General features: G+C 43.4%; 1 protein-coding gene across 4 annotated transcripts in view; it reads right to left on the bottom strand.

Moving 5' to 3' along the window:
- LOC140481158 (interleukin-5 receptor subunit alpha-like) overlaps window positions 1–20,148 on the bottom strand; it is a 58,003-nt gene extending 37,855 nt beyond the window's left edge. For 2 of the 4 annotated variants that reach the window (XM_072576920.1, XM_072576918.1), the window contains exon 1: window positions 19,952–20,148. Coding sequence is in view for 1 of the 4 variants with exons in the window: in XM_072576921.1 (XP_072433022.1) it covers window positions 14,787–14,831 (45 nt within the window). In the remaining 3 variants the exon portion in view is untranslated. Of the gene's footprint in view, window positions 1–14,786; window positions 15,046–19,951 lie in introns of those variants that run through there. The other 2 variants (XM_072576921.1, XM_072576919.1) reach the window with 1 other exon arrangement.
- Between the last annotated feature and the right edge of the window lie 666 nt (window positions 20,149–20,814).

Genomic DNA, 20,814 nt, shown 5'->3' with positions numbered 1-20,814 from the left:
TACAACTTTATATTATATTTCCAAAAATTTGAGTACAAAATAGTTTTACTTATCATTAAATAATTCCAACCTAAAAGTATGTTTAATGGGATAAAGATGACCCATGACTATTTAACCCACTTGTATGAAATTCCTCATCTGTGTGTTCAATAGAGGCATGAATCCATTCAAAACATACAATTATATATGCTGGCCTCAACAATCCATAGGTATCTGATTGGACAGAATGCCTCAGATTTAAAATGAAATATTGAGCCCCCATCCATTATTTTTATTGAAGAGAGTTCCATACTCCCTATGTGAAGAGGTACTTCCTGATTTCACCATCCTACTGGCCTGGCAGGGTTGATAAGGTTACCTTCGACACCTGACCTCATCTGAGGGATGGTTGAGGGCCAGAGGCACGGCAGTGTCCACAACTCATCTCATGTTCTACACCATCAAACAGTGTGTTATGTAAACATCTTTGGACCTCTTTGCCACAGAGAGCTATGGGATCAGAATCCTTGTGTTCATTTAAGGCTGAGATGGATAGATTCTTGATCAGCCGGGGAACCAAGGGTTTCAGGAAAAGGACAAGAAGGTGGAAGTGAGGAATGTCAGATCGGCCATGATTCTATTGAAAGCAGGAGCAGGCTTGATGGGCTGACTGGCCTGTTCCTATTTCTAATGGCCTCTTTATGGGTCAACACTCAAGGGACAAAGACAACTCCAATATGACATTAATTTTTTACAGACTTGGACTCCTAAGAAGCAAACCCAAATGTATCAGACAGTAGGCTAGATATGCCTGCTTTGGATTTGTTGTTGGCCTGTTCGCCGAGCTGGTAGGTTTATTGGCAGATGTTTCATCCCCTTTCTAGGTGACACCATCAGTATTGTGTTGTGTTGCCTCCTGTGAAGCGCTACTGTAGTCTTCCATTCCAAATTGATGTGGTTCGGTTTGAGCTGTTTCCGGTTTATACCAGTTCCAGATTTCCATTGCAACAGTCTCTATATTGGAGTCCAGGTCAATGTGTTTGTTGATTAAGTCTGACAATGAGTACCATGCTTCCAGGAATTCCCTTGCTGTTCTTTGTTTGGCCTACCCTAGTATTGTTGTATTGTCCTAACCACACTCGTGCTCTGTGTGTATGGATACCAGGGAGAGTTGGTCATGTCACTTGGTTGCTACATGGTGTTCATGGATGTGGGTCGCAAGCTGTCTGCCTGCTTATCCTACATAATGCTTAGTGCAGTTGCAGCATGGAAGTTTGTAAATTACTTTCGTCCTACACACAGTGGGTATCATTTCCTTTATTCTGGTGAACCGCTGTCTGAGTGTGGCTTTCACTTTGTGTCTTGTCAAGATCCCTATTGGTCGGAGCAGTCTGGTTGTCAGTTCCAAAATGTCTTTGATGTATGGGAGAGTAGCCATGGTGTTGGGGTGTGTCTTATCTTCTTGGTGTTGCTTGTCCACCAGGCATCTACAGACAAAGCTGTGAGTGTGTCTGATTTTTGGCAAAGACTTTGTGTAGGTGTTCTTCTTCCTCTATTTGCAGTTCTGAGATGCTGTAGTGTGTTGCTGCTCTCTTGAACGGGTCCTCATGCAGCTCCTCTTGTGGGTGTTTGGTTGGCTGCTATTGTGGTTTAGGATCTGATCAATACGCGTGATCTTTCTGTGCAAGAGCAATGTTGTGCATTCACCATTCTGTGTCCTTGTAACCATTATATCAAGAAATGGGAGTTATTTGATGTTCTCCTCCTGTCTTGTAAATTTGATCCCGGAGAAAATGCTTTTGATCTTCTGAAGTTCAATTTCAGTTCTTTTGATTGTCACAAAAGTGTCACCCACGCCCCTGATCCATTGGTTGGGTTGAATCTGTGGCAGGGCTGTCTGTTCGAGTATTTGCTTCAGCTATGATCGGTAAGCCCATAGGTGTCCCATTGATTTGTTCCTATACCTGGCGGTTGAAGATGGAGTGTGTTGTTAGGCATAGGTCAAGTAGCTTTAACATGCTGTCTTTGTTGATGGGTTTGTAGGCAGTTTAGTCTGTTCTGGTTGTCCAAGAGTTTTGCTGTAGTTTCTTTGGCTAAAGTAATGTCAATTGAAGTAAACAGTGTCGTAACATGGAATGAGACAATCACCTCATCTTTGTTGATATTAATGTTCCTGATGTTGTCCAGGAATTCCTGCGATGAATGGAAGGGATGTGTGGCTCCGCTAATGAGGTGTTGAAGCCTTCACTGTTGTTGCTCGGCTAGTCTGTGCGCAGGTCTTCCCGGTAGGGACACTATGAGTCTGAGGGGTTTGTCGGTTTTATGTACCTTGGGGAGGCCATAGAATCGCTGGGTGGTCATGCCTTCTGGTTTCAGACTTTGGAAGTCTGTCTTGGTTATGAGTCCATTTCAATATAGGTTCTGGAGTGTGCTAATTGCATTAGCTAGTATTGGTGTCGGTTCCAGCTCCCTCTGTTGGTAGATGTCGGTATCTGCCTTTTGGATGTCGCCTGCTTTGTCCATGACCACTGTCATTTGGCCTTTGTCAACTGTGTTGGTGTCCTTTCTTCGTTCTTCCAGGACTCTTCTCTCCTTTATGTTCAAGGTGTTTGTTTGTCTTCTTCTTGTCAGTGTGGGTACTATGAGTTGTCTGATGGTTTGCTGTGTTTCATCACTAAGTCAATTTCTTTTTAGCATACATACCAGTGCTGTGAGGAAATCAGTCTTCCTTGCGTCCTTGCAGTTCTAATTGAGTCCCCTCACTAGTACGGCTTTTTTGGTGTCTGATAGTTGTCTCTTTGATATGTTTCTCACTCAGGTGTCTGTTGGGTCATCTTTGTTGTGGGTTAGTTTGGTGGTTTGTGACATGCCCACTTTCTCAGTTGCTTGGCAAAAATAATTCCAGGACCTAGGAAATTTCTGGCCCTGAGAGTTTGTCTGCAACACAGGTGACAGCATCCCCTGCAGACAGATACAGATAGTGTGTGAGAAGGCAGACATAGAGATGTACAGCGCAGAAACAGATCTTTTGGTCCAACTCGCCCGTGCTGACCAGATATCCGAAATTAACTAGTCCCAGGCTAATCAAAGGCACACTTTTCTGGCAACACTGTGTTACTGATGGACACCCTGGTGTGTAAGGGCTTTAAGACCATGAAGGAGCCCCACAATGATATCTACGGGGCATAAGTAGCACAGTGTAGGAGAAGCTAATTAGGCTTGAAGTTCTACCGGCCTGATTTCTGGACTTATGCATGAAGATGGACTGGATCAGTTAGGACTATATTCATGGAAGTTTTGAAGAATGAGAGGAGAACTCAGAAACATGCAGCATTTGAACAGGGTAAACATAGGAAAGTTGTTCCTCATGAGTGGGGGGGCCAGACCCAGGGATCACAGTCTAAGGATACAGAAGAGACTATTTATGATAGAGATGAGGAGAAATGTCTTCACTCAAAAGAGTGGTGAGCCTGGGGAATTCTCTGCTACAGAAAGCAGTTGAGGCCAAAACATTGAATGTTTTCAGGAGGGAGTTAAATGTAGTTCTGAGTGCTAAAGGGATCATGGATATGGGGAGCAAGCAGGAACAGGGTCATAAGTTAGATGATCAGCCCTAATCATACTGAATGGCATAGCATTCAAAGGGCCAAATGGCCTAATCCTACCGCTATTTTCTATATTTCTACGTTTAAAAAAGCCCATGTAGACAACAGTTCCTTAGCAATGTAACATGAAGTTGAATATCTCAGTCTTCTATGTATAGCTGCATTTGTACTGATGTGCAATAAAGAGAGTTTGACAGAAGTTTGACATTGAAGACAGGTCTTGATCTTGTCTTATCCTTGACCAGTCTCTCTTGTTATCAGTCATTCCTGATGAAGGGTTTTTGCCCGAAACGTCGATTTTCCTGCTCCTCGGATGCTGCCTGAACTGCTGTGCTTTTCCAGCACCGCTCTAATCTAGAATCTGGTTTCCAGCATCTGCAGTCATTGTTTTTACCCAGTCTCTTTGGAATCCAAACTCTTGGGTATGGCACTAAAACCTCACAATGAAAGACCCCTGCAAATGATGCTACCCCAACTTTGTGTTCCCCCTGCAGAGGTGAGTCTTCAGGGGGTCTTAGGCAAGAGGATGGATGGTCATGACAGCTAAGTAATGGAGAGTATAACAATGTTATGGGATGGAGGTGGAGGCAGATGTTCATGAGGTGAAACCATCAAGCATCGACCGTCCAAGTGATAGACCATTCTGGCTTGGAATTAAATTGTCATTCCTTCATTGTCAATGGTCAAAATCTTGGAATTCCCTCCCTAAGGGTATTGTGGGTCTATTTACATCACACAGACTGCAGCAGTTCAAGAAGGTCAATCACCATCACTATCTTCTCAAGAGCAATTAGGCCCGGCGACGCCCATGTCCCACAAAATAATCTGAAAAACTATGTCTGTCCAGTGTTGCCAACCTTATCTCTTTGGCACATAGATACATTGAAGCCTGCAATTTAGTACCAAATCCTTCAAGCAACCTGCAATTTGCCGAGCATAGATGGAAATTGTGTGAATAATCAACTTGTGCAATACTACTTCTTATCTCAATCATCTAACAGAGGATGGGTTTGGGTTAGTCTATCATTAGCTTAACGCTCTGCACACTTTGTTATCTTTCCATTCAGTTTTGCAGATCACTACTTTAAGACCGCCCACCACCTCACCCCTCTTCCTGCTCACCCCTGGCCCCCTGCCTCTGCAGCTGCTAATGGTGGTTGGTAATTCTTCCAAAGTCTTTGGAACTTTGGACCCATCTACTCTCATTCCCCTTCTTTATTCTTTGGGTTTTTGAGTGATTTCCTGATATGTTACCTGCACATGCTCACATTTATGAGAAGGAAAAGGTGTGAGATGGAGATTGGCCTCTGACAATGAGGTCCAGATATTAAAATATTCTTTGCAAAATCCACCAAGTGGCATTATTTATAGAACAGTGCAGCACAGGAAAAGGCCCTACGGCCCACAATGTTGTGCCAAACATAATGCTAAATTAAATTAATCCCTTCTGCCTGCCCTTGGTCAATATCCCTACACTCCTTACCTTTTCATATGCTCATCTAAAAGAAGCCCCTTAAACACCTTTATTCTATCTGCCTCCACCACTATCCCTGGCAGCGCATTCCAGGCATCTACCACCCTCTGTGTAAAAAATGTGCCCCTCCTTTGAACTTTCCCCGTCTTACCTTAAATACATGCCCTCTAGTATTAGACATTTCAAATTTAGGTAAAAGACTCTGACAGCCAACTCTGTCTCTCATCATTTTGTAAACTCCTATCAGGATTTCTTGTATTTGCTGAGGTTCTGCCCATCCCACAGTGTTGCAATGGATGGTTCTGCTTAACCCTGCAATGAGTTGAACTAGACCATATCACTCATTCTTTTTGGAAAGATTTGTGCAGACAGGTAGCAGTCTACGCACAACACACTTGAAGCCATGTGGAAAAAACGTTTTGGGATCTGGCACGTTTGTCGAATGATTTGACAGAATGACCCATCATCAGACATTTCAACAAACAACCAAGCAATACGTTGACTGGCAGTTTAGACAGACTGTAACTTTCACAGAACCGTCCATAGCCAAGTGTTACCAACTGGCATGTTCCAAGTTCCAAGACTAAGATATGTTCTAAAGCTTGGGGCAGCCATTACAAAAGGCTGAACAGCGTAAACTCTTAGTCTAAGGCCATAGCAGACTGTGGGGCCAGAGACTGTACAAAACCCCATGGGCTATACTCACCAGTGAACTCGCAGCCTGAAATGCAAATATACATTGTGAATATTAAACTGTTTGTCAAGAGACATCTCAAACAACCAGATGTTGAATTGAAAGAAACTGCATTAAACTTGCTCTAATGACAAATTTGAACTGTATTGCTCTTTACAAATAGTAACATGAAGTATTCTTTGTTAAGGGAAAATTGTGGGGCTTCGGTCTGGGACTCAACATTGAGTTCAATGACATTAGAGCCTGATTCCATCCTCCATTTTTCTTTACTCACCCCACACCTGCCATGACATAAAATGCTCACAGGACATTCCCTCCTACTCTCGACTCTCATTGTGACTTATTCAGCTTCTTTTCTTTTCTCGCCTTCTACCAATAAACTCCTCACCTGTCTTCCCCTTTCACATGCTGCTCTCTCTCTCTCTCTCTCTCTCTGGGCTCTCTCTCCACTTTTCGGCTAACCTCTGAACCCACCTTCCAAACTTCATCTTCAGCATAAATGTCACTTTTTTCCTGGCTGCTGTCAGTTCTGATGAAGAGTTGCTGGACATGAAATGTTAACTCTGCTTTCTTCCCACTGCCAGATGCTGTCAGACCTGCGGAGATTCACCAGTAAACACTTCTGTTTTTTGTTGGCTACTCCTTGTCAGTGTTTTTTGAAGGGATCACTTCAGTTGACCAGCTACAAGTCAGATGTACTTCTTTTTTTAGGGCTGAGAGAAAGTAAAGTAGAGCTGCCAGCATGTGGTAAGTTAGCAAAGTGGAGGAGAAAAAATGTAGAAAAGTTGAAGTGAAAGTGAAAGTAGAAAACTTAAAAGCAATACTGCCTAGAGCCCACATGTTCCACTTCCTTTGAAATAACAAGCACAGAATCAATTTTGACTACCTGACAGCCTCTGATAATGATGATGATTTAATTTATTATCACTGTACCTAAGTACAGTGAAAAGCTTTGTTTGCAAGCAGTATAGGCAGATCAGAATAAGCAAGGACATACAGATCATAGGGTGAAAAATAACTTGGACAGAGTGAGGCATACAGGTTACACTGCACAGGATGCATACTAAACACAATCAACATTAACACGATCAGCATTATTTAAAGTTAGGAGTCCATTCATCAGTCTAATAACAGCAAGGAGAAAGCTGTTCCTGAACCTGTTGGTGCATATATTCAAGCTTCTGTACCTTCTGACTGATGGAAGAGGTTGTAGGAGGTCATTACCACGTTGGGAAGGGTCTTTGATGCTGTTGGCAACCTTTCCGCAACAACTTAATACATAAATGGAGTCCATAGATGGGAGGTTAGCTTCCATGATGGCCTGTACTGTGCGCACATCCTTCTGTAGTTTCTTATGGTCCTGGGCAGAGTAGTTGCTGTTCCAAGCCATCATGCACCCTGTGTGCTTTCAATAGTGTACCTGTGAAAGTTGGTGAAGGTCCTCATGGAATTGTGGTATTTGCTGAGCCTTCTGAGGAAGAAGAGGCATTATTGTGCTGTCTTGACCATCGCATCTACAGGGTAAGACCAGGGCATGTTGTCGGTTATTGTCATTCCCAGGAACCTGATATTCTCAACCCTCTCAACCACCACTCCATTGATGTTGATGGCAGTGTGTTCTCCTCCTTCCTTTCTGAAGTCAATGATCAGGTCTTCAGTCTTGGCGACATTGAGAGAGAGGTCGCTATCACTGCACCACACCACCAAGCTCTCGATTTGCTTTCTGCATTGTGACTCATCATTGTTTGATATCTGTCACTACGGTGGCGTCATCAGCAAACTTGTCGATGATGTTTGTTTGGAATTGGGCAGCACAGTCGAGGGTGCACAGGGAGTACAGTCAGGGGGCTAAGAAGGCATCCTTTGGTGGCTCCAGCCTCGAGGGTTATCGTGGAGAAGATGCAGTTGTCTATCTTCACTGATTGTGATCTGACGGTTAGGAAACTCAAGATCTCATTGCAGAGCACAGAGCTAAGACCAAGGTCTTGGAGTTTTGAGATCAGTCTGGGGGTGATAATGGTGTTGAAGGGGGCACTGTAGTCAATGAGCAAGTGTCTAATTTAAAGTTCCACCAACTGAGCCAGAACAGCTTTTCCATGTCGGAATATCACTTGTCCCACCTCCTTTTAAAGATTCTGAGGGGGCTTGACAGGGCATTTATTGAGAAGGTGTTTCTGCCACCAGAACAAGTCTCAAACCCTCAATTAAAACTGAGATGCAAAGAAATTTCTTCTCTGAGTAGGTGGTGTGGTGAATGTCTGGAATTCTTTACCACGGAGAGTTATGGAGAATATATCACTGAAAATACTTAAAGAGGAGGTAGATCGATTTTGAAATGTCAGCAAGTTGACAACTATGAGGAGCTAGCATGAAAGAGGAGTTGAGACCTAAAGAAACAAACCATGATCTTATAGAATGGCAGTGCAGGCTTGATGGGCTGAATGGCCTACTCCTCCTGATACTATTACATTTTGGATAGGCAAATCAGGGCAGGACTTACATACTTAATGGTAAGGACCTGGTGAATATTACTTATTATAGAGATCCTTGAGTGCAGGTTCATAGTTCCTTGAAAGCAGAGTCACAGGTAGACAGGGTAATGAAGAAGGCGTTTGATATGCTTGCTTTTATTGGTCAGTGCATTAAGTATAGGAGATGAGAAGCCATGTTGCTGCTGTACAGGACATTGGGGGTCAGACCACTTCTGGAATACTGCATTCAGTTCTGGTGTCCCTACTACCAATGTGTTAAACTTGAAATGGTTCAGAAAAGATTCACAAGGATGTTATCAAGGTTGAAGGGTTTGAACTATAGGGAGAAGCTAAATAGGCAGGGGCAGTTTTCCCTGGAGTATCAGAAGCTGAGGGGAGATCTTATAGAAGTTTATAAAATCATCAGGGGCATGGATAGTGTGAAGAGCCAACGCCTTTTCCTCAGGGTAGGGGATTCCAAAGCTAGAAGGCATATTGAAAATGAACAGTGTAGGTTAGATGGGCTTCAGATTGGTTTCACAGGTTGGTGTAACATTGAGGGCCAAAGGGCCTGTACTGCACTATAATGTTCGATGTTCTATGTTGAAGGTGAGAAAGGAAAGATTTAAAAAGGACCTAAGGGGCAACTTTTTCACACAGAGGGTGGTGCGTATATGGAATGAGCTGTCGAAGAAAGTGGTGGAGGCTGGCACAATTGCAACATTTAAAAGGCATCTGGATGGGTACATGAATAGGAAGGGTTTAGAGGGATATGGGCCAAATACTGGCAAATGGGGCTAGATTTATTTAAGATATCTGGTCAGCATGGACCAGTTGGACTAATGGGCCAGTTTCCGTCCTGTACATCTCTTTGACCCTATGACTTATTTTATTATGTCCAATATTGACGAATTCATTGTTGTTTGTTGCACAAGCCAAAGGCCTTTGCTTTGCTTTTGCAGCTTCACTGGTACGCCTCAATAATCTTTTCCAATCCACTGCACAAGCAGCAGCTGACTGGGAACTGAGCTTAAAAATAAACTCAAACTTCATCTGCCAGGCCGAGGAAGTGCTGATTTTGCATGTGGAAACAGAAAATAAACAACTGCACACATTTACTGCCCACTGCCAGTCGAAAAACTGTAATGAACTTTATTCTGAGGGTTTTCAGTTCCTCTTTGCCATTCTTGTGCATCTGTTTTCATTCAACAATCAAACCCACTAGGGCCTGGCTCACTTAGTAGCACCTTGAGTCAGAAAGTTGTGTCCCTCCAGAGATCTAAGTACCCGGGGTCAACATTGAGAGAGCTCTACATAGGTGCTGTCTTGCAGGTGAACTGGTACATTGGGGTCCCTGTAAAACATTTCACAGCATTATTTTAGAGCCTGAGCTATCTCCATGCTAAGAGACAAATAAAAAGCAGATGCTGAAAACCAAGGAAGACAAGCAGGAGGCTGGAAGAGCAAAGCAAGCCAGGCAGTATCAGGAGTTGGAGAAGTCGACGTTTCGTGCATAAGCCCTTCATCAAGAATCAGAACTTTTTACATCCAGACCAGGGTCAAACAAAGTTGTGCGGTTTCCCCCATCCAGTTCATCATCTAAGTCTCAGAATCTGTCAGTAACGTTGTTTGACCCTGGTCTGGATGTAAAATGTTTTGATTCCTGAGGAAGGGCTTATGCCAGAAACGTTGACTTTGCTACTTCCTGATGCTGCCCGGCTTGCTGTGTTATTCCAGCTTCCTGCTTGGCTACCTGAGGTATCTCCATGGCTTGGGTGATTCAACAGACACCTATCCCTCGATCAACACCAAAGTCAGATAATCTGGTCATCATTACATTTCACTAGGTGATAACCTATGCTTAACACTGCTCACTGCCCTATGCTAAATAAGCTGTAAAGCACTTTCGGGACGCTCCACATTACAACAGGTGCTACATAAATGCAACCCTTTCTTTCTTTCTAAAATATTGATTGGCAAGAAATAATAAACACTGTTCACAGTTATTCAGAAAGCTGGTAATCTCATTTCCTAACCAGTGCTCTTAGTGTGCTTTAACATTATAACATGGTCCTCCACATTGATGCAACTTTAAAGTGCATAATTTTCTGTAGTGTAATGGTAGTATCCCTTCCTCTGTGCCAGGGAGGCCTGCGTTCAAGTCTTGCCTACTCCATTGGTGCCTCATGACTCAGTTAAACAGGTTGATTAAAAATGTCTGAAGTGCACAATTGTTACATATCACTCCCACACCAGGAGTGCAAATTCATTAAGATGTTAGACTTAACCACCTCATTATGATAAACAGAGTCTGCACTTATTTTTAATGGGTGAACATCTGCCAGTTTCTATAAACTTATCTTATTGAGCTTCCAATATGGCGTCCAACAATTCTCTGTTCCTAAACTGCGAGAAAATGAAATTTGTCACTTGCACTCCACTTCCAATTCATTCTGATCTAATGTGTTTGATTCTCTTTAACCCTTCCACCGTCTTACACTCTCTACTGCTCTAAAATCTTTCAGTGTTATGGTATTCTGAGAATTCTGACCTTTTGCGCACTCCCTACTTCCTTCAACTCCTATTGGTGACCCTATTGGTGACAGACATTAGGGTCTTTGTCCCAGTGTTACCTTATGTCTGTGAATGCTCTTGTGAGATGCCCTGAGTATAAAATAAAACATGCAAAAATAGGAGCAGGAGTTGGCTATTCAACACTTTGAGCCTACTTGGCCAGTATAGGGTGGCATGGTGGCTCAGTGGTTAGCACTGCTGCCTTACAGTGCTAGGGACCTGGGTTCAATTCCATCATCAGGTGACTGTCTGTGGAATTTGCACATTCTCCCTGTGTCTGTGTGGGTTTCCTCCCACGGTCCAATAATGAGCAGGTCAGGTGGATTGGCAATGACGGGCAGCACGGTGGCTCAGTGGTTAGCACTGCTGCCTCACAGTGCCAGGGTCCCAGGTTCGCTTCCAGCCTCGGGCAACTGTCTGTGTGGAGTTTGCACATTCTCCTTGAGTCTGTGTGGGTTTCCTCCGGGTGCTCCGGTATCCTCCCACAATCCAAAGATGTGCAAGTCAGGTGAATTGGACATGCTAAATTGCCCATAGTGTTGGGTGTCAGAGGGAAATGGGTCTGAGTGGGTTACTCTTCGGAGGGTCGGTGTGGACTTGTTGGGCCGAAGGGCCTGTTTCCACACTGTAGGGAATCTAATCTAAATGTTAAATATTGGCATAGTGTTCCAGGTAAATGTAGAGTGATAGGGGAATGGGTCTGGGTGGGATACTCTTTGGAGGGTCAGTGAGGACTTGTTGAGTCAAAGGGCCTGTTTCCACACTGTAGGGATTCTATGATCAAATCAAACAATATTGTGCTTTCACAGTATATTACAGCCAGGAGCATAATGAACAGCAGGTTCATGGCTGTTGTATACAGGAAAAGCAAATTGTTGTTTGATTCTGATGAAGAGTCATGTCAGTCTTGAAATATTAACTCTGTTTCTTTCTCCACAGGTGCTGCCAGACCTGTTGAGTTTCTTCAGCAGTTTCTGATTTTATAGTATTGTTGTCATACTCATTTCTTTCTGACAATCACTCCCAATCTCAGTCACACTGGTGCAAAAGACAAGGAACATTTTCAATCATCTCCGGACAGAAATGCAAAACCATGGATTCATCTCAGCCTCCTCCTGAGGTCCCCAGTATTATGGATTCCAGTCCTTAGCTGATTTGACTCACAGCAAAGTTATGGAAAATGTTGATATTGCAACCAGGCAGGACTTAACCAGCAACAACCTACCCACCAACACTGTGTTTGGATTTTGCAAAGAACAATCAGCTGTAGACTTTCACTACAATCTTTGTAAAAACATGGACAGAAGTGCAGAGCTCAAGATGTAAAGTCAGCTGACTACTCTCGATGTCAAGGCTGCAGTGTGGCAGCCCAAGCGAAAACTGGAATCAATGGGAATCCAGGAGACAGCTGGAGTCATGCCAATCACAAAGAAGGAAGGCTGCCTCTTTTGGAGATTAAGCATCTCAGTTCCAGGTCATCACGCAGGAGCTCCTCAGGGTTGTGTCTGAGCCCCACTCATCTTTGTCAATATTGTTCTGTCCATCATTATGTCGGAAGTAAGGACCTTTGCTGATATGATGGCACAGTGCCACTTGTACCACTTGTAACTCCTCCGGTTCTGAGCAGTCTGTGCCTGCCAGCAGATGATGTATTTATACATCTGCTACCCTGCTGAATTGAGCCTGTCCTCCATCTTGAAGGTAAAGGTAGAAGGATAGTGAAAAAGGCATTTAGTACACTTGTCTTTATTGGTCAGTGCATCGGAGGTCATGTTACATCTATACAGGACATTGGTGAAACAACTTTTGGAATACTGTGTTCAGTTCTGGCCTCCGTGCTATAGGAAGATGGCATTAAACTAGAAAGGTTGCAGAACAGATGAACAAGGATGTTGCCAGGGTTGGAGGATTTGAGTTTTGGGAGAAGCTGAATAGGCTGGGGCCCTGGAGCGTCGGAGGCTGAGGGGTGAACTTAGAGAGGTTTATAAAATTGTGAGGCACATAGATAGGGTGAATAGGCAAGGTCATTCTCCCAGGGTAGGGTGTCCAAAACTAGATGGCATTGTTTTGAGGTGAGAGGGGAAAGTTTTAAAAGGGACCTGAGAGGCAACCTTTTCACACAGAGGTTAGTGCATGTCTCGAATGAGCTGCCAGAGGAAGTGGTGGAGGCTGGTGCAATTACAACAGTTTAAAAGACATCAGGATAAGTATATGAATAAGAAAAGTTTGGGTCTAGATTCATTTAGGATATCTGGTCAGTATGGACAAGTTGGACCTAAAGGTCTGTTTCTGTGCGGTACAACTTTATGACTCTACGATTCTATAACTCAGAGGATGATGTAAGACTCCGACAACATTCAAGAATCTCAATGCATTACAAAGCATCTCACTTGATCAGTACCTGATCCATTGTGATAAGGTTTTGTAATGTAATATCATTTGGAACTTTTGGTTCTAAAGAGAATTTTAAAGTTGTGTTTTGTGAGGTAGGTTTTGCTTTCTATGGGATAAGAAAGTCATAGGATCGTGGAGTCATAGAGATATACAGCATGGAAACAGACTCTTCGGACCAACTCGTCCATGCCGAACAAATATTCTAAGCTAATCTAGTCCCATTTGCCAACACTCAGCCCATATCCCTCTAAAACCTTCCAATTCATATACCCATCCAGATGCCTTTTAAATGCTGTCATTGTACCAGCCTCCACCACTTCCTCTGGCAGCTCAATCCATACACGCACCACCCTCTGTGTGAAAACGTTGTCCCTAAGGTCCCTTTTATATCTTTCCCCTCACCCTAAACCTATGCCCTCTCGTTCTGGACTTCCCCACCCCGGGGGAAGAAACCTTGCCTATTTATCCTATCCATGTCCCTCATGATTTCATAAACCTTTAAACTGGTCACCCCTCAGCCTCCGACCCTCCAGGGAGAACAGCCCCAGTCTATTCTGCCTCTCCCTATAGCTCAAACTCTGCAATCCTGGCAACACCCTTGTTGATATTCAGTTCAAACATAATTTTCAAGAACGTTGTAATACTTTAAGTAACTGGCAAGCTTTTAGGAGTTACTTACGAACACATGAACTTTAATGAGTTACAAAATAAAAACAGATAACTTCAGTTCAGACAAAAACAGTTACACCAGTAGAAAAGAATTGAGTTGGTGGAAGTCTTCAGGCAGAAAATAATTTCATAGATTTTTAATTGTTTAAGCAGAAGTGTTGGGAAAAACTTCAAGTTTTTCCTAATGGTTGGTTAACCTGTGATTTTGTGTCTCTGGGAGAAATGGTGGGAATCCCATCTAGTGAACATGCAGAAATCTGAACATTAAAGCCTTGTCAGTTACATGAGAAATCTAAGACTTAAGATAAGAGTGATACTTCACTGGGACTGTGTTTGTAAAGGACTTTACTGGGAAAAATAGTGGTTGAAACTTTCCTTTTTCTGTTTATCACAAGACACTTTCAAATTGTTGTACATTTATATAACTTTGATTACTTCACTCTTCGGGTAATAATTCTATCAACAAAAAATACATTGGCAGCCTCATGTGAACATATTCAGCACCGACCACCACCAAAACCAAATTACCGACTAAAACATATGGTAAAAATATGGTCTATCAAGCCAGCTTCCACATCGGGATCCGATTTGACCAGTATTCCCATCAGCTGCGTCCATAACACCATCGATTGAAACATTTACTCAACTCACCACTGACACACAGTGGCAACAGTATGTACCAAGAATAAGTTACAAGGTCAAAAATCACACAACGCCAGGTTAGAGTTCAACAGGTTTGTTTGAAAACACTAGTTTTTGGAGCACTGCTTCTTCATCGAGTGCACCAAGGAAGGAGCAACTCTCCAAAGGCTAGTGTTTTTGAACAAACCTGTTGGACTATAATCTGGTGTCATGTGATCTATGATCTTGTCCAACCCAGTCCATCGGTAGCACCTCCACATATAAGATACAATGCAGCAACTCACCAAGGCTCCTTCACCAGCACCTTCTGAAAGCACCAACTCTACCATGGAGAAAGATTAGGACATGACCATTAGAGTAAGTTTCACTCCAAGCCATACATCATTGTGACTTTGAAATAGATCACCGTTGCATCATTGTAGCTCAGTCAAAATCCTGGATCTATCCCTCACAGCACTGTCGGTTAACATACACCACAAGACTGATACAGTGCAAGAAGTTATTTAGATATAAACAGTAGCTGGGATCACTCCAAGTGCAGAATCAAATGAAAGTCAGAGCGAGCACTGCGCCTGGGGTAAATAAAGCAAGTGCATTCTGCAATAGATGTCTCAATCTCCCGAGGGGGAATGAAAAACAGTAAATTTGCATACTGGAAATACACCTGCATTCTAAATGCCAGCCATTGCGCAATTGGTAGTGCCTTGCCTCTATTTTAAAAGATTGAGAGTTCAATTTTATAGAGCATTGTCTATAAAATTTGGGCTGAGTCAAGTGAACGTTGCACTGTTAGAATGGCACATCAAACCAGGACGCCCCTGCCTGTTCTCTCAGACAGATCACAATGTACTGTTTGAAGAAGAATAGGGGAGTTCTCCCTGGTGTTAAGACGTCAAACCTAGCACCGTTCTGTTGGCGATGTGTTTATCGAACAAATCGTTTGTGGAAGTCTGTGCATCTGTTAAGACGCTTGTGTAAATTCTTCTCTTTTCTATTGTCTTGCAACCTATCAGTCTACTAATTCCTCTGGCTAGCGGTCATTAAGATGCATGCAATTTAGCTTACAAAAGTTCAAATCTGTGTACATTCAGAAATAAGAATGAGCAGAGGAAAGAACAGTTAATATTTTTGGCAATGAAATTGTGTGACATGAACCACATGGTCGAAAGGGATGCCTGGAGTAGATTCCCGAGTGAGATCCATATTGCAGGGCTATGGGGTATGGTTTAATAGTGAGATCTATGTAAGCAATATACATGATGAGGCAAATGGCCTCCTTCAAAGCTGTAAGATAATAATGTGCACAGTCTGTAGCATTATCTCAAAACTAATAAATTTCTGAGCAAACATTTTTGCATAACAGAATTCACACAACAAGCAGAAATTTATTTATGCTTTTATGGGATCCAGGTGTCTGACAAGGCTAGTACATGCCAGTCACCCTTAATTCCCTGTGGAACGCATGTGCGCATTAGACCACTTCAGAAGACAACCACATTGTTGTGGATCTGAAATTAGGTTGGCAAATTTCTTTCCATTAAAGACATTAATGAACCAGATGGATTTTTACCACAGTTAATATTCATTATCATAGTCACCATCGCAGAGAAGGCATTTTCCTATTTCACAAAAATGAATTAAACAGTGTATCAACCATAATGTCTGAATGATGGATCCAATGACATTACCACTATAACGTCAACTATCATTTATACCACAGATAATGTCTATCAGTAACACTACATGACAGTATTTAAACAGACACACGTACACAACCATGCACTCAAGTTGTCCTGCAGGGAAACTATCACTATGAAGCATAGGTACAAATTAAGCAATATAATTGTGATCTCAAGGCCAGAGCTACACCAAAACAAAAACAGAAAATGCTGGAGAAACTCAGCAGCTGCAGACATTTTGAACAGTTCTGAAGAAGAGCAATATCAGAATAAAAATATTAACTTTCCTAAACTATTTCCTCTCTACAGCTGCTATTAGCCCTGATGAGTTCCTCCAGCACTTTCTGTTTTTGTTTCAGAGTTCCAGCTTCTGCAATATTTTGATCATGAGATGCTGGAGCTTTCAGATCCACTCCACCATTCAATAAGATCATGGCTCAATGCATCAGGTTTCATATGTGCAACCCTCAATCCTGAGGTTATACCGTCTGGTGCCCTGGAGGTCTCGCACAGGAGAAAGAACCTACCTCGTCAAGTCCCCTATGAATCTTCAGTGAGGTCACCTCATATTTTTATATTTCAATGAGCACTATTATGGACCAGGCCAGACCCCCTCAAGACATTTCAAGAAAATGACCCAGACCCTAACTTTGCAAGTTGTTTGAAGTTGGTGTAACACAGGTATTCCAGGAGGGATGCAGCTGGCCAAGCTACTCAGTTTTAAACAAAACAGAATTTAGTTACAAGATTACTGAATGAAACATAAACAAAACAGAACAGAACACATAATAACTTAGAGAAAGTGAGGACTGCAGATGCTGGAGAGTCAGAGTTGAAAAGTGTGGTGCTGGAAAAGTACAGCAGGTCAGGCAGCATCCGAGGAACAGGAGGATTGAAGTTTTGGGCATAAGCTCTTCATCAGGAATGTGGGGATGTGAGGGGAAGGGGGCTGAGAGATAAATAGAAGCATGGGGGTGGGGCTAGGGGAAGGTAGCTGGAAAAGTGACAGGTGGATGCAGGCGGCGAGGGTAATTGTGAAAGGTTGATGGGGAGGGTCAGGTGGATAGATGGGAAGGAAGATGGACAGGGAGGACAGGGTCAGGTCAAAAGGGTGGTGCCGAGTTAAGAAGGTTGGATCTGGGATGAAGTGGGGGGTGGGGAGATGAGGAAACTTCCCTCCCTCCGCCTCATCCCAGATCCAACCCTCCAACTCAGCACCGCTCTCTTGAACTGTCCTACCTGTCCATCTTCCTTCCCACCTATTCACTCCACCCTCTGCTCTAGCCTATGACCATCATCCTCCCACCTCTATCTACCTATCACCGTCCTGGCGATCTCCCGCCAGCTCAACCCTCACTCTTCTATTTATCTATCAGCTTCCTTCGTCCCCACTCCCACAAATTCCTGATGGAGGGCCTATGCCCGAAATGTTGGCTCTCTTACTCCGCCAATGTTGACTGACCTGCTCTGCCTTTCCAGCGCTGCACATTTCGACTATAGAATAACAACCTATCTGAAAACCTAACAGGTTAACCCAACTTAACGATGCTGTTCTAAATACTTGCAACAATCCCCAAAAACACCCCTTGGCAAAAAATAGGTAAAATCAAACAGAGGGTCTTACAGAAGAGAGACAGACAGAGAGAGAGAGAGATGGCAGAGGGATTCAGCATGGAACACCTTCTTCCATGGAGTTGTTTTCTGGACTGGCAGCCTCAAACTGACTGACTGCTTTCAGTGAACAGCCAGACTGTTAAAACCCAAACCAAATCAAGGGAAAGCTGAGCTGAGGTACTGGCCACTCCCCTTTCATTATACAAGTGCTTTTTTTACAAACTTGAAAGCATTTTGTCTGAGGCAGCATCTGTTGGCTATGATCAAATTGGTCATAAAACCCTTCAAACCTGGACGTTTCGGAATTGCTGCTTTTACGATGAAGTGCTTATGCCTGAAGCGACGATTCTCCTGCTCCTGGGATGCTGCCTGACTGGCTGTGCTTTTCTAGCACCACACTCTCGACTCTGATCTCTAGCATCTGCAGTCCTCATTTACTCCAATGTTAGTATACCTTTTATCAGAGTTACACTGCACAGTCTGCACACTGGTAAGCTGGGGCTTATAGCTCATGACTTTTGTCTGTTAGATTGATTCAGTATCTATGCAGCCAAGTTTGTCATATTGCATCTTTGAAGAAGTGATACAGTAATTGCTTGCACCAAACAGACCATTCCCATTAATCCCTCTGTTCATGAATTTAAATAATTGAGTCACAGTCTGGAGTGACAATAATGGTTCTTACAGAGACCGACAAGTTAAGGAAAACAGCCTTCTTATGCTTCAGTCTCAAGTGTTTTTAACCATATAATATCATGAATGGAATGTACTTCAAAGGGGGAAATTGTAGCTGGAGGCTGAGTAGTTTTCCATCCAAATTCCACACCATCTTGAGAGAACTATTCAATTCTTCATCATTTTGGGTTAAAATCCCCAAATTCAACATTTGGAGTACTTTATACAATTCTGGTCACCTTGCTATAGGAAGGATATTATTAAATTTGAGAGGGTTCAGAAAAGATTTACCAGGATCTTACCAGTATGGGAGAGTTTGAGTTATAAAAATAGGTTGGGTAGGGCAGGGCTTTTTTTCACTAGAGCATCGGAGGCTGAGGGGTGAACTGAATTGAATTGAATTGAATTTATTGTCACGTGGTACAGTGAAATTAATGAAGTTAATAAAATCATGAGGGGCATAGAGAAGGTCAATAGCAAAGCTCTTTTCCCAAGGGTGGGAGAGTTCAAAATTCAGGGACTTTTTTTAGGTGAAAGGAGAAAGACTTAAAAGACTCCAGAGGGGCAACCTTTTTAAATAGAGGGTCGTTCATATGTGGAATGAACAGCCAGAGGAAGTGGTAGATGCAGGTACAGTTACAGCATTTAAAAGACATTTGGACAGGTACATGAATGGGAAAGGGTTAGGGGAAGGTGGACCAAACACAGGCAAGTTTAGGATGGGAAATTTGGTAAGCATGCCAAACGAAGGGTCTGCTTCCGCTATACGATTTTATAATTTTTTGGAAGCACTTTCACCACAGGGAGCTGTGGAAGTTCGCACCCAAAGCCTGTCAGCACTTTCTTAGGAGCAGTTCAGGGCTGCTCAGGAATGTGATCTTGCCAAGGAAAAGTCTGGCTTGTCAGAGACAGCGAGCAGAAGAATTGTGCCTTTTCAACCTCATGACTTGGGGAAGTGGTTTCAGAAAACAGTTTACAGATAATTACCTACTTTCCGACTTAAGTGGCTGTTATGTAGAAAATAGAAAGGAGTCGACTTTCCCTGAGCCTTGTTGTGTTTGTGGGGAGCGGGGAGAGAAGGGCAGAATTGTGCACAGCAAGATCCCACGCAGGCAGGGACTACATTTTAGTCAGCGGTTGGTTGAAAAAGGAGTACACATGGAGCTTGTATATCCACGGAATAATAGAGGAATCTCTCGGATCCACCTGAAGGCAGGGTTTGACAATACAATGAAGGGCGGCAGCTCCGTTTAAAACCCCTGACTGAGTTGTCAGGCTACGCTGTAAGTGTCAATAAAGCAGTTGAATAAAACTAGGGTGTAATAAAGAAGTAAAGTTTCGTGAGGCGAGTTTGGGTTCTGAATGTGGGAGAATCCAGCAGCAGCCAGAACAGCGAGCAACATCTCAGCCCTCTGCCTGCCTTATTCATTAGAGACGAATTCGTTAAGGCATTGCATTGACAGAAACGAACGGCCACTTACCCAAGGGATAAACAGATTAGAAAGCTCTTCTCTCAGTTCCAAACTTAATCCCCAAGTACTTCAACAGGCATTCCAGCTGCCCCAGGCGTCCCTTTAATATAAGAGGCTATTTAGGATATCGAACCCTCGTTCTCAAAATCCATTTCCTTAGTGACTCACTCGGAGATGCTGTCAAGAGTTCCCTCTCACCAGTTATCAGCTCCATCGCTCTGAGCTGGCTGTGTTCAGGCATGTGGCCACATGCTCCAGCTGTCACTCCTGCACTATTGCAACTACAACAAACACAAAACAGCAGCAATCCAAAAAAAAAGCTGCGGAGGTGAGGCTGAGGATTTAACATGCTCAAAGGGCACAGGGAAGGAAAGCAAGGAAAGAGGCCCTTTGGCCCATCGGATCCTTGCTGGTCACAAGCACTTGCCCACTCTAGTCCCATTTTCTAGCACTCGACCGTTGCATGCTACCGCATTTCAGGTGTTCATCTGAATACTTAACTGTTGTTATGGTTCCCCACCTCTACCATCCTTTCAGGTAACTCGTTCCGGAGACCCACTGCCAGCTGGGTGAATTTCCTCCCCACCAAACCCTTCAGCCAAGGCTCCTGATTATTGATTCCCTACTGGTTAGTTTGGGATTGAAGGGCTTTTGCCCGAAACGTCGATTTGTTTCTGCTCCTCGGATGCTGTGCTTTTCCAGCACCGGTCTAATCTTGACTCTAAACTCCAGCATCTGCAGTCCTCACTTTGGCCTAGTTTGGGATTATGTTCCACCTGGACTGGTTGGCCCCAAAGGGTCCGTTTCTGTGATGTATGACTCTATGACTGGACGCTATGCATTCCCCTCATAATTTCATACACCTTAATGAA

Source organism: Chiloscyllium punctatum, chromosome 9, assembly GCF_047496795.1.
Source record: "Chiloscyllium punctatum isolate Juve2018m chromosome 9, sChiPun1.3, whole genome shotgun sequence".
Lineage (NCBI taxonomy): Eukaryota > Metazoa > Chordata > Chondrichthyes > Orectolobiformes > Hemiscylliidae > Chiloscyllium > Chiloscyllium punctatum.
The sequence above is the reverse complement of the archived record's forward strand: the minus strand, read 5'-3'. Positions and strand labels throughout refer to the sequence as shown.